This window comes from Bufo gargarizans, chromosome 5, assembly GCF_014858855.1.
Source record: "Bufo gargarizans isolate SCDJY-AF-19 chromosome 5, ASM1485885v1, whole genome shotgun sequence".
Classification (NCBI taxonomy): Eukaryota; Metazoa; Chordata; class Amphibia; order Anura; family Bufonidae; genus Bufo; species Bufo gargarizans.
Window position 1 is genome coordinate 419836431 of NC_058084.1, and position 13197 is coordinate 419849627.

At 51.8% G+C, this 13197-nt stretch overlaps 1 protein-coding gene across 2 annotated transcripts in view; it reads right to left on the reverse strand.

Annotated features, from left to right (window-relative positions):
• The window catches only part of NCAPG2 (non-SMC condensin II complex subunit G2), an 85089-nt gene that overhangs the window by 23963 nt on the left and 47929 nt on the right, over positions 1 to 13197 (reverse strand). For both annotated transcript variants that reach the window (XM_044294277.1, XM_044294278.1), the window contains exons 7-10: positions 10481 to 10575; positions 2693 to 2762; positions 2051 to 2137; positions 805 to 897 (exon numbers count right to left, since the gene is read on the reverse strand). In XM_044294277.1, coding sequence (XP_044150212.1) covers positions 805 to 897; positions 2051 to 2137; positions 2693 to 2762; positions 10481 to 10575 — 345 coding nt within the window. The remainder of the gene's footprint in view (positions 1 to 804; positions 898 to 2050; positions 2138 to 2692; positions 2763 to 10480; positions 10576 to 13197) is intronic.

Consider the following 13197-nt stretch of genomic DNA (forward strand, 5'->3'; position numbering starts at 1 on the left):
GATTGCCTAACAATGGCCTTCTGTGCATGTCTTTTTTAGTTGAAAAAAAGCTCTCCATTTATTTCTATGGGACTGCTGAAAGTAGACGACTGCTGGGATGGCTATTTCCATCAGCGCCATAAAAGTAAACAGTGCAGTGGCCACGCTTGCACAGTGCACTTTCAATTCATTTCAATGGGACTGCTGAAGATAGCCGAACGTGCCGGTCGGCTATTTTCGGCAGTCCCATAGAAATGAATGGAGGGCAGCTCTGCATGCACAGTGTGCCTTCTGGCACTTTGCGGGGTCTGTTCTAAGTATAGAGGTGGGACTATCAGACATTGGAGGCATATCCTAGCAATATGCCCCCAATGTCCAAGATGGAAATATATGCTTTTAAAGGTCGATGGCAATGTTGATGGGGGAAAAAAAAAGACAAAAAAAACGTTACAGCTCTTGGAGAAAAAAAAACTGCTCTCCTTCTCCGTGATGTGGTCAACGGCACAGAGAGGGAGAAGGAGACGCCCGCTGAGAATCCTTGGCATCTCCTCCTCCCTGTATCAATGCTCAGTGTTAATATACTAAGTGTGAAAACTGCAGGGGGGGCACAGCAGGGCATTTGAAAAGAAGAACAAGGATGGCAGCATCAGCGGAGCGTTCCCCGCAAGTAAAGGTATTTAATTAAACAAAAATTAAAAAAATACATGGAAGGCCCTCTTCAGTAAGTCACATTAGGGTTTAAACTTTGTCCTGACTTGACCAATATTAGCATTGTTCTGTATGCGGCTTTTACAGCAAAACCATGAAAAACCCCAGAAACCTCACCTTTAGTCCTCTCCAGATGATGGGCTGGTAGAGTCTGTACAGCATCCCCTCCACTCCCTGACGCAGTTTTTGCTGGTGAAAGTAGCTCAGTATCTGAACAAATGAAATGTAATCAGAGAGGTCTATTCCATGACACAAATACAGTCTTTGTCAAGTGACACTAAAGGAGCAGGTGGCAAAAAGCACAAGAAACTTTCAGCAAACAATTACATTTGGTTACTTTCTGCAGTCCAGTTATGACATTGCTTCACGTTGCACACTCCTCTGTCAACTAATGCGGGTCCTGAAGTTTGTAAAAATAATTTTAAGAATTTGTATTTTAAGATTAATGGGGTTGTCCTAACCAATACTCCCCCACTACTCCCCCAAAACCACTCTGGTATTCCCCGCCAGTCTTTAGGATGATGGGTCTATCTACCCACAGGTACAGAATGAGACCGCTGAGGCCCCTCACTGGCACCAGCAGCCATGTGGGCATACAGGTAAGTCACTGCTGCAGCTATGCTTTGCCTGCATTGCCCACATTTTTATTAGCCTGGACTACTCCATTAACATAAAAAAATAGATATACTACATACATGCTGAACAAGTTATTTTTTTTTAGGGTAACACTATTAGGGTACTTTCACACTAGCGTTATTCTTTTCCGGCACTGAGTTGCGCCAAAAGGGCTCAATACCGAAAAAGAACTGATCAGGTAAATCCCTATGCATTCTGAATGGAGGGTAATCCGTTCAGGATGCATCAGGATGTCTTCAGTTCAGTCATTTTGACTGATCAGGCAAAAGATAAAACCGCAGCATGCTACGGTTTTATCTCCGGCAAAAAAAACTGAAGACTTGCCTGAATGCTGGATCCGGTGAAAGAAATAAATGCTGGATCCGTTTTGCAGGATGACACCAGAAAGACTGATCCAGCATTTCAATGCATTTTTCTGACTGATCAGGATCCTGATCAGTCTTACAAATGCCATCAGTTGGCATACGTTTTGCCAGATCCGGCAGGCAGTTCCAACGACGGAACTGCTTGCCGGATAACTCTGCCGCAAGTGTGAAAGTACCCTTAGTGCAACCCCACTTAGAAGAATAGAATGGATATTCCTGAGGTGTGTAAATACACCCATAAAATAGCAATAGCCTGGTACAATTTGTGTTGTGTTGAAGGTCTCAGATTCCATCGGTAGAAGTCTGGGATCTACTGACATGCAGCACAACATAGCGGTAATGTGAAACACGCTGGTGCCTACCTCTCTCACTTTGGGGTGCACTGGAGAGTTCCTGGGTAAATGAACACCATGGTGCATTAGGTCCTGGATACACGCTTGTTCAATTGTCTTTTGGTAGAGGGGGAAAAAAAGACAATTCTATTGGTTTCATGCGTTTTCGTTAACAAAACGGATTATTGTATGTAAATAATTTTGCAGTATAGCAAAACTCCAATGAAAATGACCCATTGAGATCTGTTAATGCTGCAGCCATGGTTTGTAAACTCAGTTATGATTAAAGGGGTTGTCTTACCTCGCTGTTACTAAGGCAAGATGAGACACAGTCCCGACCACCTCTGCTCCAGCGCTCTCCTTTTTCAGTAGCGCTCATTGCTGTGCATGCGCTACTGAAACTGTAGCACAAAAAGCTCTGCCGTCTTCCTGACTCAAACAGCAGAGCTTGTTGTGCTACCGTTTCCGTAGCGCTCATGCACGGCAATGAGAACTCCTGAACAGCAGAGCGCAGGAGCGCTCCGCTGTTTCCCAGCCTAGAGGTGGTCGGGACTGTGTCTCATCTCGCCTTAGTAACAGCGAGATGGGACAATCCCTTTAAATTCCAATTTACACACTAACCCCCCCCCCCTGAATTAATTATAACAAGTTACAAAAGAAACACAAAGTCACCGTCAAAATGTCACCAGATGCTTTTTTCCAGGCTCTGAAATATATGTCTGCAACGTGATTCATCAATGACCTAGGATTGAATAATAATAATGAAATGGTTATTACTAAATATAACAAAAAGGAGATTTTTGTATAACTTACCAGTTAAATCTCTTTCTCGCTCTTCCTTGGGGGACACAGACCTTGGGTATAGCTCAGCTCCCTAGGAGGCGTGACACTAAGTAAAACTGTTAAGCCCCTCCTCCATCAGCTATACCCTCAGCCTGGAGATAGAGGCTACCAGTTGCGTGTCCAAGTAGTGAAAGGATAACAACCAATAACGGAAACAACCAGCCAGCAACCCAACGGGGCGCCAGACCATAACCCTGTAACCAAACACAGAAGGGTGGGTGCTGTGTCCCCCAAGGAAGAGCGAGAAAGAGATTTAACTGGTAAGTTATACAAAAATCTCCTTTTCTCGCCCTATTTTCCTTGGGGGACACAGACCTTGGGACGTTCAAGAGCAGTCCAAGAAGGGAGGGACCACAAACCCAAGGCGGAACACCACCAGAGCATCAGGAAACCGCTGTCTGCAAAACCAGGCGGCCCAAAGCAGCATCCGCTGATGCATGCGTATGCACTCTATAGAACTTTGTGAAAGTGTGCAGAGAGGACCAAGTGGCTGCCTTGCACAACTGTTCAGCCGAGGCCCGATGCCTCTGCGCCCAGGAAGCACCGACTGCTCTGGTGGAATGAGCAGTGATGCCGAAAGGCGGAGCTCTGTCCCTGGGCTCGATAAGCCTCAGACACCGCCAGTTTAATGAAACGGGCAATAGCCACCTTGGAGACCGCCAAACCCTTGCGCGAACCCTCCGGAACCAAAAACAGGGAGTCCGTGCGCGGAAAGGATCCGGTGACCTCCAAGTAAATCCTCAACGCCCTGACCACATCCAGACGGTGCAGTTCCCGTTCTCTGGGGTGGGAAGGAGAGGGACAGAGCGACGGAAGGACGATGTCCTCATTGATGTGAAAGGCGGAAACCACCTTTGGCAGGAAGGTCAGGACAGGCCGAAGCACAACCTTATCCTGGTGGAAGACCAGGAAAGGGTCGGAGCAAGAAAGAGCCGCTAACTCCGACACCCGTCGGAGAGACGTGATGGCCACAAGAAAGATGACCTTGCAGGACAGAAGACGAAGGGAGACTTCCCGTAAAGGCTCGAAGGGGGCGGATTGGAGCGCCGAGAGCACCACATTCAGGTCCCAGGAAGGAACTGGAGGGCGGTACGGCGGAACAGAGTGAGCCACCCCTTGTAAGAAGGTCTTAATGGGCCCTAGAGGGGCCAGGGGACGCTGGAGAAGAATAGACAGCGCCGAAATCTGTCCCTTCAGAGAACTGAGGCTCAGCCCCAGGTCCAGACCCGACTGGAGGAAGGACAGGAGTGTGGGAAGGGAGAATCGGAGAGGAGGGATGCTCCGGGACTCACAGAACCCCAGATAGGACCTCCAAACCCGATAGTAGATCCTAGAGGATACAGGCTTACGAGCACGGATCATGGTGCGGATTACGTCCGCGGAGAAACCCCGTCGCGTTAAGACGGCGGTCTCAATAGCCACGCCGTCAAACGTAGCGAGCCTAAATGCTCGTGGAAGATCGGTCCCTGAGAGAGAAGGTCTTCCCTGGAGGGCAGTGGCCACGGTGCGTCTGCCAACAGCAACATTAGGTCGGCGTACCAAGACCGGCGGGGCCAATCCGGGGCGATTAAAATCGCGGGAACGCCCTCTGCCGCGATCCTCCGAAGAACCCGTGGCAGGAGGGGAAAAGGAGGAAAGACGTACAGAAGGGAGAATTCGCGCCACGGAAGGACGAGCGCGTCGGCGCCGTATGCCTTCGGGTCCCGTGCCCTGGCCAGGTATAGGGGGACCTTGTGGTTGAATTTGGAAGGCCATGAGGTCCACGTCGGGGCGACCCCAGCGAAGACAAAGGGCTTCGAACACCTCTGGGTGCAGGGACCATTCTCCCGGGTCGATGGTGGACCGGCTGAGGAAATCCGCCGCCCAGTTGTCCACCCCCGGGATGTAAATCGCAGATAAGGCCGGCACGTGCGTCTCCGCCCAGAGGAGAATGAGGGTCACCTCTTGCATCGCTGCAGCGCTGCGAGTGCCTCCCTGATGGTTTATGTATGCCACAGCCGTGGCATTGTCCGATTGGATCCGAACAGGGTGGCCCTTCAGCAGATGGGTCCAGTGTCTGAGGGACAGAAGAATCGCCCTCAGTTCCAGAATATTGATTGGAAGTCTGGACTCCGATAGAGACCAAACGCCCTGGACGGACCGGGGAGGGAAAACCCCCCCCCCACCCCCGTAAGCTGGCATCGTGAAAGACTCCACATTGGCATCCTTTCACAAGCCCTATATATAGGGCCACCAGGTATTATTATTATAAAGCTTGTTTTTATTCTGTCTGTACTTGCTCCTGAAGAAGGGGTTTGCATACCCCGAAACGCGTTGAGCCTTTTATGAAGAGCCTTTTATGAATCAATAAAGAAGCAAAAGTCTTCAAACAACACCACTGAAGTGAAGCCTTTCCTTTCCATACTGGGCAACCATCAGTGTTGGACGACTCTACAGGCACTCCGGATTGGGGGGTTTGTGTTCATGCTGGTGTCTTGAGCTTATCCAGCTGGCCACCCCCCGTGAAGTGAGTTGACTACTCCTTGGCTTTTCCAATATACCTTATAGGTTAACCATATGTGAATACTTTTACTCATTGTTCACTTTAGGACGCCTTATTGATGTGTCTATTGGTTACTGGGTTCACCTTCTTCTCCTGGTTACCCTGACTTTGTTATATGATCTACCATACCTTAATTGCTTACCTAATTGTGGTAATCACCAGCCAGTTCAGTGGAAGGAAGGACTTCCCCCTTAGAGGGATATGCAACCACCAGCCGAGGGAAGCCCGAGCCAGGGGAGGCAGAAGAAAGGTCCTGTCCAGACTCCTCGGTGATTTGTCCCAGGCCGACAGAATTGCCCTCTGAAAGGTGCGGGATCGGAATTGTGCGAACGGCACCGCTTCGAAACAGGCAACCATCTTTCCCAACAACCGCATGCTGGATCTGAGGGAAGGGCGGTGATGACGGAGGAGACTGCGAACCGACCCGCGAAGGGCCAGACGCTTGTCCGACGGAAGGCGGACCTCCGCCAACTCTGTATCCAGGAGCATCCCCAGGAAGATCAGCCGTCTGGAGGGGGTAAGGGAAGATTTGGGGTGGTTGATAATCCAACCGAACCGCGTCAGGGTCTCCAGAGTGAGTTCCACACTGCGGGATGTCTGAGAGAAGGAGGGTGCCTTGACCAGGATGTCGTCCAAGTATGGGAGAAGAAAAACACTTCTTGAACGTAGAAGGGCCAAGACAGGGGCCAGGACCTTGGTGAACACTCGAGGAGCCGTCGCCAGACCAAAGGGAAGGGCGACGAATTGGAAGTGATCGTCCCCCACCGCGAAGCGCAGGAAGCGGTGATGACATGGAGCAACCGGAACGTGGAGGTATGCATCCTGAATGTCGATTGAGGCCATGAAATCCCCTCTTTCCAGGGAGGCCACTGCGGACCTGAGAGACTCCATCCGGAATCTCTGCAGTCGGAGAAAACGGTTCAGGCGTTTTAGGTCCAAGATCGGACGCACTGAGCCTTCCTTCTTGGGAACCACAAAGAGGTTCGAGTAGAACCCCCTGAACCTTTCCGTCGGAGGCACGGGGGCGACGACACCCTTGTCCATTAGAGAGTGAATGGCCGCGAAGAAGGCGGCCACTCGTACGGGATCTCGCGGAGGACGGGATCGGAAGAAACGGTCTGGCGGAATGGACGCAAATTCGATTTTGTATCCGCAAGATACAATCTCGAGCGCCCATGCGTCTGAGATGTGGGCCCGCCATACGTTCCTGAATAGGAGAAGGCGGCCCCCCACCCGGGTGGGTGGGGGCGCACCTTCAGGCAGAGGGCTGCTGGCCTGTGGGAGCCCGTGCAGGCTGGGACTTGCGCCAGGTAGGTTGCGTCCGAAAAAACGGCTTCTTGCGTCTATCCTGGGCTGGGCCAGAGGAAGAAGAACTGGCCGCGGGTCTAGACCCGGTGGGCTTGCGAAAGGACCGAAAACGGGACGAACCAGCGCGACCACGGGGGGCGCCCATTGGCCTGGACTGGGGGAGGTGAGTACTCTTCCCACCCGTGGCCTCTGATATAAGTTCGTCCAGACGGGTTCCGAACAGGCGGGAACCCGTGAATGGTAGGCCGGCCAAAGAGCGTTTGGAAGCGGCGTCCGCCGCCCAAACCTTCAGCCAGAGTTCCCTCCTGACAGAAACTGCCAGGGCAGAGGAACGGGCAATGAGGGCACCCGCATCAAGGGAGGCCTCACAGACGAATTTTCCGGCCTGAACAATTAGTTGGGCTAAGGAACGGAGGTCCTGAACAGGGACGTCCGACCCTAACTCCCGTTCCAGTTGCAAACCCCATTCAGAGACCGCTTTGCCAACCCAGGCGGAGGCAAAGACCGGTCTAAGGGCCGAACCAGAGGCAGTAAATATGGCCTTGGAGAGGGATTCCGTACGACGGTCCTCAACAGACTGGAGGGAAGATCCGTCCTGTACAGGAATAGTAGTGCTTTTGGACAGGCGAGCCACGGGAGGATCAACCTTAGGCGGGGATGTCCACGTGGTCACAGAATCCGCTGGAAAGGGATAACAAATGTCCAGCTTTTTGGGTGTAATAAAGCGGACGTTAGGCCGAGTCCAAGCCTTGGATACCACAGAAGAAAAATCAGCGTGTATGGGAAAAACCTTGGAGGCCTGTTTGGGGCGGAGAAAGGACACGCCGGCCTGTTCAGAGCTGGGGGGGTCATCGTGTAGCTGAAAGGTATCACGGATGCTAGTGACAAGATGCCCCACCGCGGACGCCAATTTGGACGGAAGCTCTGAGTCCATGTCCACGTCCGAATCCGCCAGTTCTCCCTCAGAAAGCGTATCCCTTTGAGAGGATAGACTTGACTGAGCTCGCACGCATGGCGGAGAGAGCGAAGCATCTGGAGAAGATGTGCGCTCAACCCTTGAACGTTTCTGAGTATGCCGGGCCCTGGAAGATTCGCTGGGAGGCAGGGAACCAGTGGGGGCGGCAGAAACGGTAGTCCCAGCGGGTGCGACAGGGATTGTGGCAGCCTGCGGGAGAGGCGGTCTATCCACGAGACGGCCCACTACGTGTGTAAGGCTTTCCACCGCCTGAGACAGAGACCTAGCCCAGTCAGGGGGTTCAGAGGCACCGGGGGGCGCAGCGGGAAGCGGGCCCTGCACCGGGGCCTGACATGCAAGGCAATGCGGCTCAGATTGCCCACGCGGAAAAAGTTCCTTACAGGCGGTACAGGCATGGTACCAGGGTTTGGGGGCACCTGTGGGATCTGACATGCTGAAGTGTGGTTGTACTCTAATATAGAGACCACAAAGGGTTATAGCAGCTATGACCAGGAGGGTTAGGAGAGGGTTAACTGTCCTACCAGTGCCTCAGAAGAACGTCAGGAGATGGCCCAGATCAGCAGCAGCAGAGAAGCAGTGAACAGCAGTGAGCAGCAGAGAGCAGCAGAGAGCGCCCACAGAAGCCGAGCGATGTACACAGGAGGTTAGAGTCCCCCACCGTGTCCCAGCTTCCTGTCAGGAGTGAGGAAGCGCGGGAAACCTCAGCAGAAAGCACGGGGAACAAGCTCTGCCCCCTCCAGCGCTTGAAATGTCTCCTGTGAAGGAGAACGTAGCTCCGCCCCCAAAATGACGCGCGCGTAAGCCCCGCCCCCTGCCGGGACCGCTAAGCCCCGCCCCCCGTTCTCGGCGGGAAGGGGGAGAGAGAGAAGAGAAAAATGGAGTCAGCCCCGAATGAGGGGGGGGGGGGGGGCAGAAAGATAGCAGCGTGGGGGGGAACGGCGTGGGGGTGCTGAGGATGCTGCTGTGCTGCATTGTCCTGCAGATGAGCGCTCAGAATGAGCGACCACGGGTGCCCCCCTTACCCAGAGGGGTAGATGCTGCAGATAGGGACGGGGTATGGGCTGGAATAGCCATCTCACCGTCCGACGTCTTCACCCTCAGTCCTTTCCAGCAGGGTCGCCCCTTCAGCCACTGGCACCGCAGTGGCAGGAAGCTGGAAGAGGGGCTTGGCGTGCGGGCGACCCCCTAGCTGGCGGGATGTAGGGGAGCCATTGCTGCCCAGATCCTCCTATTGCTTCTGTGGGGGAGGCAGCAGTGCAGATAAGTTGGCACTGGCGCAGCTCAACCCCGGGAGAGCAGAGAGGTCTAATGCGTCTCTGGTATCCCTAGGAAAAAATAAAATAACAAAATTAGAAGAAAAAGTAAAAATAACAAGGAGAAAACAGCCCTGCAGTAGCAGGGAGTGTCTTGCCTCCTTTGACACTAAGCTAAAACTGGTAGCCTCTATCTCCAGGCTGAGGGTATAGCTGGAGGAGGGGCTTAACAGTTTTACTTAGTGTCACGCCTCCTAGGGAGCTGAGCTATACCCAAGGTCTGTGTCCCCCAAGGAAAATGGGCGAGAAAAGATAATTACAAAAAATATCACTATCTAAGAAAAAGATCAGGGTTCTGCCCTTCCCGAGTCCTGGTCCTCACCAATCTAAATGAGCCGGGATACACCGCAGTAGTATAGGAGTATACTCACATGCAGCAGATATACCACATTCATCGGGATGCAGTCTACAGTAATCACCTGCTGCAGGAACTTGATATTCAGATGTATGGAATTCATATTGAGTTGCATTAAAGACAATTAGGGGTTTGTCCAGTATAAAGAGGACCTGTCAGCAATCCTGGCCAAGTTGTTTTAGTATCTACTTACACTACACTACAATGCTGGAGCATCTATTCTTATGCCTCTATGTTGTGCTACGGCTCTATTATTACTACTAGCAGTTTACAAATCAATTGCCAGCAGTCTTATGCCTTATTTACACGCCTGTGTTTTGGACAGTGATTGTGAGCCAAAACCAGGATTGGAGCCTCCAGAGACATTAGGTATAAGGGAAAGATCGGCACCAGTTCTGTATTTAGATCCACTTCTGGTTTTGGCTCAAAATCACTGATGGAAATCACTAACCGAACACTGACCGAGATGTGTGAATGAGGCATTTGATAAAGGTCCATCTGGGTATTACCAGTTAGGGGTGTGTCCCTGCGCATTCTGACAACTGGTGACACCCAGATGGAACTTGACCGCAGACTGCTAGAAATTCATCAATAACACCTAGCAGGAATACTATGGGAATGGCACCCCATACAGTCATAAGAATAGAGCAAATGGAACTTTTTTTTTTCTAAAAAGGCATTGCCAAAAGCAGACAACCCCTTTAAGTGCAAATTGCTAGATCTGAAATAGCCATCAATTATGGTACTTTTAAACTGTAATATAAATGACTATGCAGTAAACTGGTTATAGACATTTAATTATTGCTAGGCTGAGGCTCTGTTCACATGACGTTTTGTGACTGCGTATTTGGGAGAAAGGTTCCCGACGTCGATGCAAAAGGCAATGCATTTACTTAATGGAGTACAAAAGGGTGTCCTTTTGCCTTCTGTCGGGGTCACATTGGCATACTTTTCTAATTAGTAAGGAAGGAAAGGGCAGCAGACTGCACATCGGATACCGCAATTTTACTTTGCTCACCTGCTAACAAATTTGACTGACATGAAAGAATGTGCAGGAAAGGGAGAAATGTGTAAAGGTGTTCAGACAGAAGAACGGAGCTGCAACTACAATACGATAACTTACTTTGGAAAACACTGCAGTTGATTTTTGATGGTTTCATGGATCATCTTGATGAAGTTGACATCCCAGCTGAACAGAAAGCTGAGAAATCTCCGTCCCTATTAACAAATAGAAAAAAATGTAAATGTAAAATGTAGTGTATATAATATCTTTAACCCCTTCCCACATTCCCACGTGCATGTACTTGATGTAATAGGGCGGGTGCAGCTCCTGCATCCGCACCACAGGCCCAGCTTACTGATAGCCGGGCCCCTGCTGCATCTACCGGCATTGCGGTATGTGGCGATACCGGCGGATTAACCCTTTCACATGCCGCGGTCAACGCTGACTGCAGCAGGTGCTGGGTTTACAGAGGGAGGGGGCTCACGCTGCATTGACAAGGGGTTGATGGTTGCCATGGCAGCCCCGATGCCTTCCACAGGCATTGGAGCCTGCCAGGTGCGGAAGCCCAGGAATAATATGGGAATGGCACCACATGTCTTACTGTGTAAGACGCTGACAGTTCAATTCAGTACAATACAGAATGTATTGTACTGAATTGAAACAGGGATCAAACCCTGAAAAGGTGAAGTCCCACAGTGGGACAAATATAAAAAGTGGGGGGGGGGGGGAGCGTCCTTTTCCCAAAATTGTGTAAAAAAAATTTGGGTAAAAAATAGGGAAAATAAGAAAAGTAAGAAAAGTATACATATTAGTATCGCTGCGTCCGTATCAACCGGCTCTATAAAAATATCACATGACCTAAACCCTCAGGTGAAAAACCATTTTGTCACCTTACATCACTAACAGTGTAATAGCAAGCGATCAAAAAGTCAAATGCATCCCAAAATAGTGTCAATCAAACCGTCATCTCATCCCGCAAAAATCATAGACTACCTAAGACAATTGCCCAAAAAAGGAGATTTTTGTATAACTTACCAGTTAAATCTCTTTCTCGCTCTTCCTTGGGGGACACAGACCTTGGGTATAGCTCAGCTCCATAGGAGGCGTGACACTAAGTAGAACTGTTAAGCCCCTCCTCCATCAGCTATACCCTCAGCCTGGAGATAGAGGCTACCAGTTGCGTGTCCAAGTAGTGAAAGGATAACAACCAATAATGGAAACAACCAGCCAGCAACCCAACGGGGCGCCAGACCATAACCCTGTAACCAAACACAGAAGGGTGGGTGCTGTGTCCCCCAAGGAAGAGCGAGAAAGAGATTTAACTGGTAAGTTATACAAAAATCTCCTTTTCTCGCCCATTTTCCTTGGGGGACACAGACCTTGGGACGTTCAAGAGCAGTCCAAGAAGGGAGGGACCACAAACCCAAGGCGGAACACCACCAGAGCATCAGGAAACCGCTGCCTGCAAAACCAGGCGGCCCAAAGCAGCATCCGCTGATGCATGCGTATGCACCCTATAGAACTTTGTGAAAGTGTGCAGAGAGGACCAAGTGGCTGCTTTGCACAACTGTTCAGCCGAGGCCCGATGCCTCTGCGCCCAGGAAGCTCCGACTGCTCTGGTGGAATGAGCAGTGACGCCGAAAGGCGGAGGCTCTGCCCTTGGCTCGATAAGCCTCAGACACCGCCAGTTTAATGAAACGGGCAATAGCCACCTTGGAGACCGCCAACCCTTGCGCGAACCCTCCGGAACCACAAACAGGGAGTCCGTGCGCCGAAAGGATCCCGGTGACCTCCAAGTAAATCCTCAACGCCCTGACCACATCCAGACGGTGCAGTTCCCGTTCTCTGGGGTGGGAAGGAGAGGGACAGAGCGACGGAAGGACGATGTCCTCATTGATGTGAAAGGCGGAGACCACCTTTGGCAGGAAAGTCGGGACAGGCCGAAGCACAACCTTATCCTGGTGGAAGATCAGGAAAGGTTCGGAGCAAGAAAGAGCCGCTAACTCCGACACCCGTCGGAGAGACGTGATGGCCACAAGAAAGATGACCTTGCAGGACAGAAGGCGAAGGGAGACCTCCCGTAAAGGCTCGAAGGGGGCTGATTGGAGCGCCGAGAGCACCACATTCAGGTCCCAGGAAGGAACTGGAGGGCGGTACGGCGGAACAGAGTGAGCCACCCCTTGTAAAAGGTCTTAATTGGCCCTAGAGGGGCCAGGGGACGCTGGAGAAGAATAGACAGCGCCGAAATCTGTCCCTTCAGAGAACTGAGGCACAGCCCCAGGTCCAGACCCGACTGGAGGAAGGACAGGATTGTGGGAAGAGAAAACCGGAGAGGTGGGATGCTCCGGGACTCACAGAACCCCAGATAGGACCTCCAAACCCGATAGTAGATCCTAGAGGATACGGGCTTACGAGCACGGATCATGGTGCGGACTACGTCCGCGGAGAAACCCCGTCGCGTTAAGACGGCGGTCTCAATAGCCACGCCGTCAAACGTAGCGAGCCTAAATGCTCGTGGAAGATCGGTCCCTGAGAGAGAAGGTCTTCCCTGGAGGGCAGTGGCCACGGTGCGTCTGCCAACAGCAACATTAGGTCGGCGTACCAAGACCGGCGGGGCCAATCCGGGGCGATTAGAATCGCGGGAACGCCCTCTGCCGCGATCCTCCGAAGAACCCGTGGCAGGAGGGGAAAAGGAGGAAAGACGTACAGATGGGAGAATTCGCGCCACGGAAGGACGAGCGCGTCGGCGCCGTATGCCTTCGGGTCCCGTGCCCTGGCCAGGTATAGGGGGACCTTGTGGTTGAATTTGGAGGCCATGAGGTCCACGTCGGGGCGAC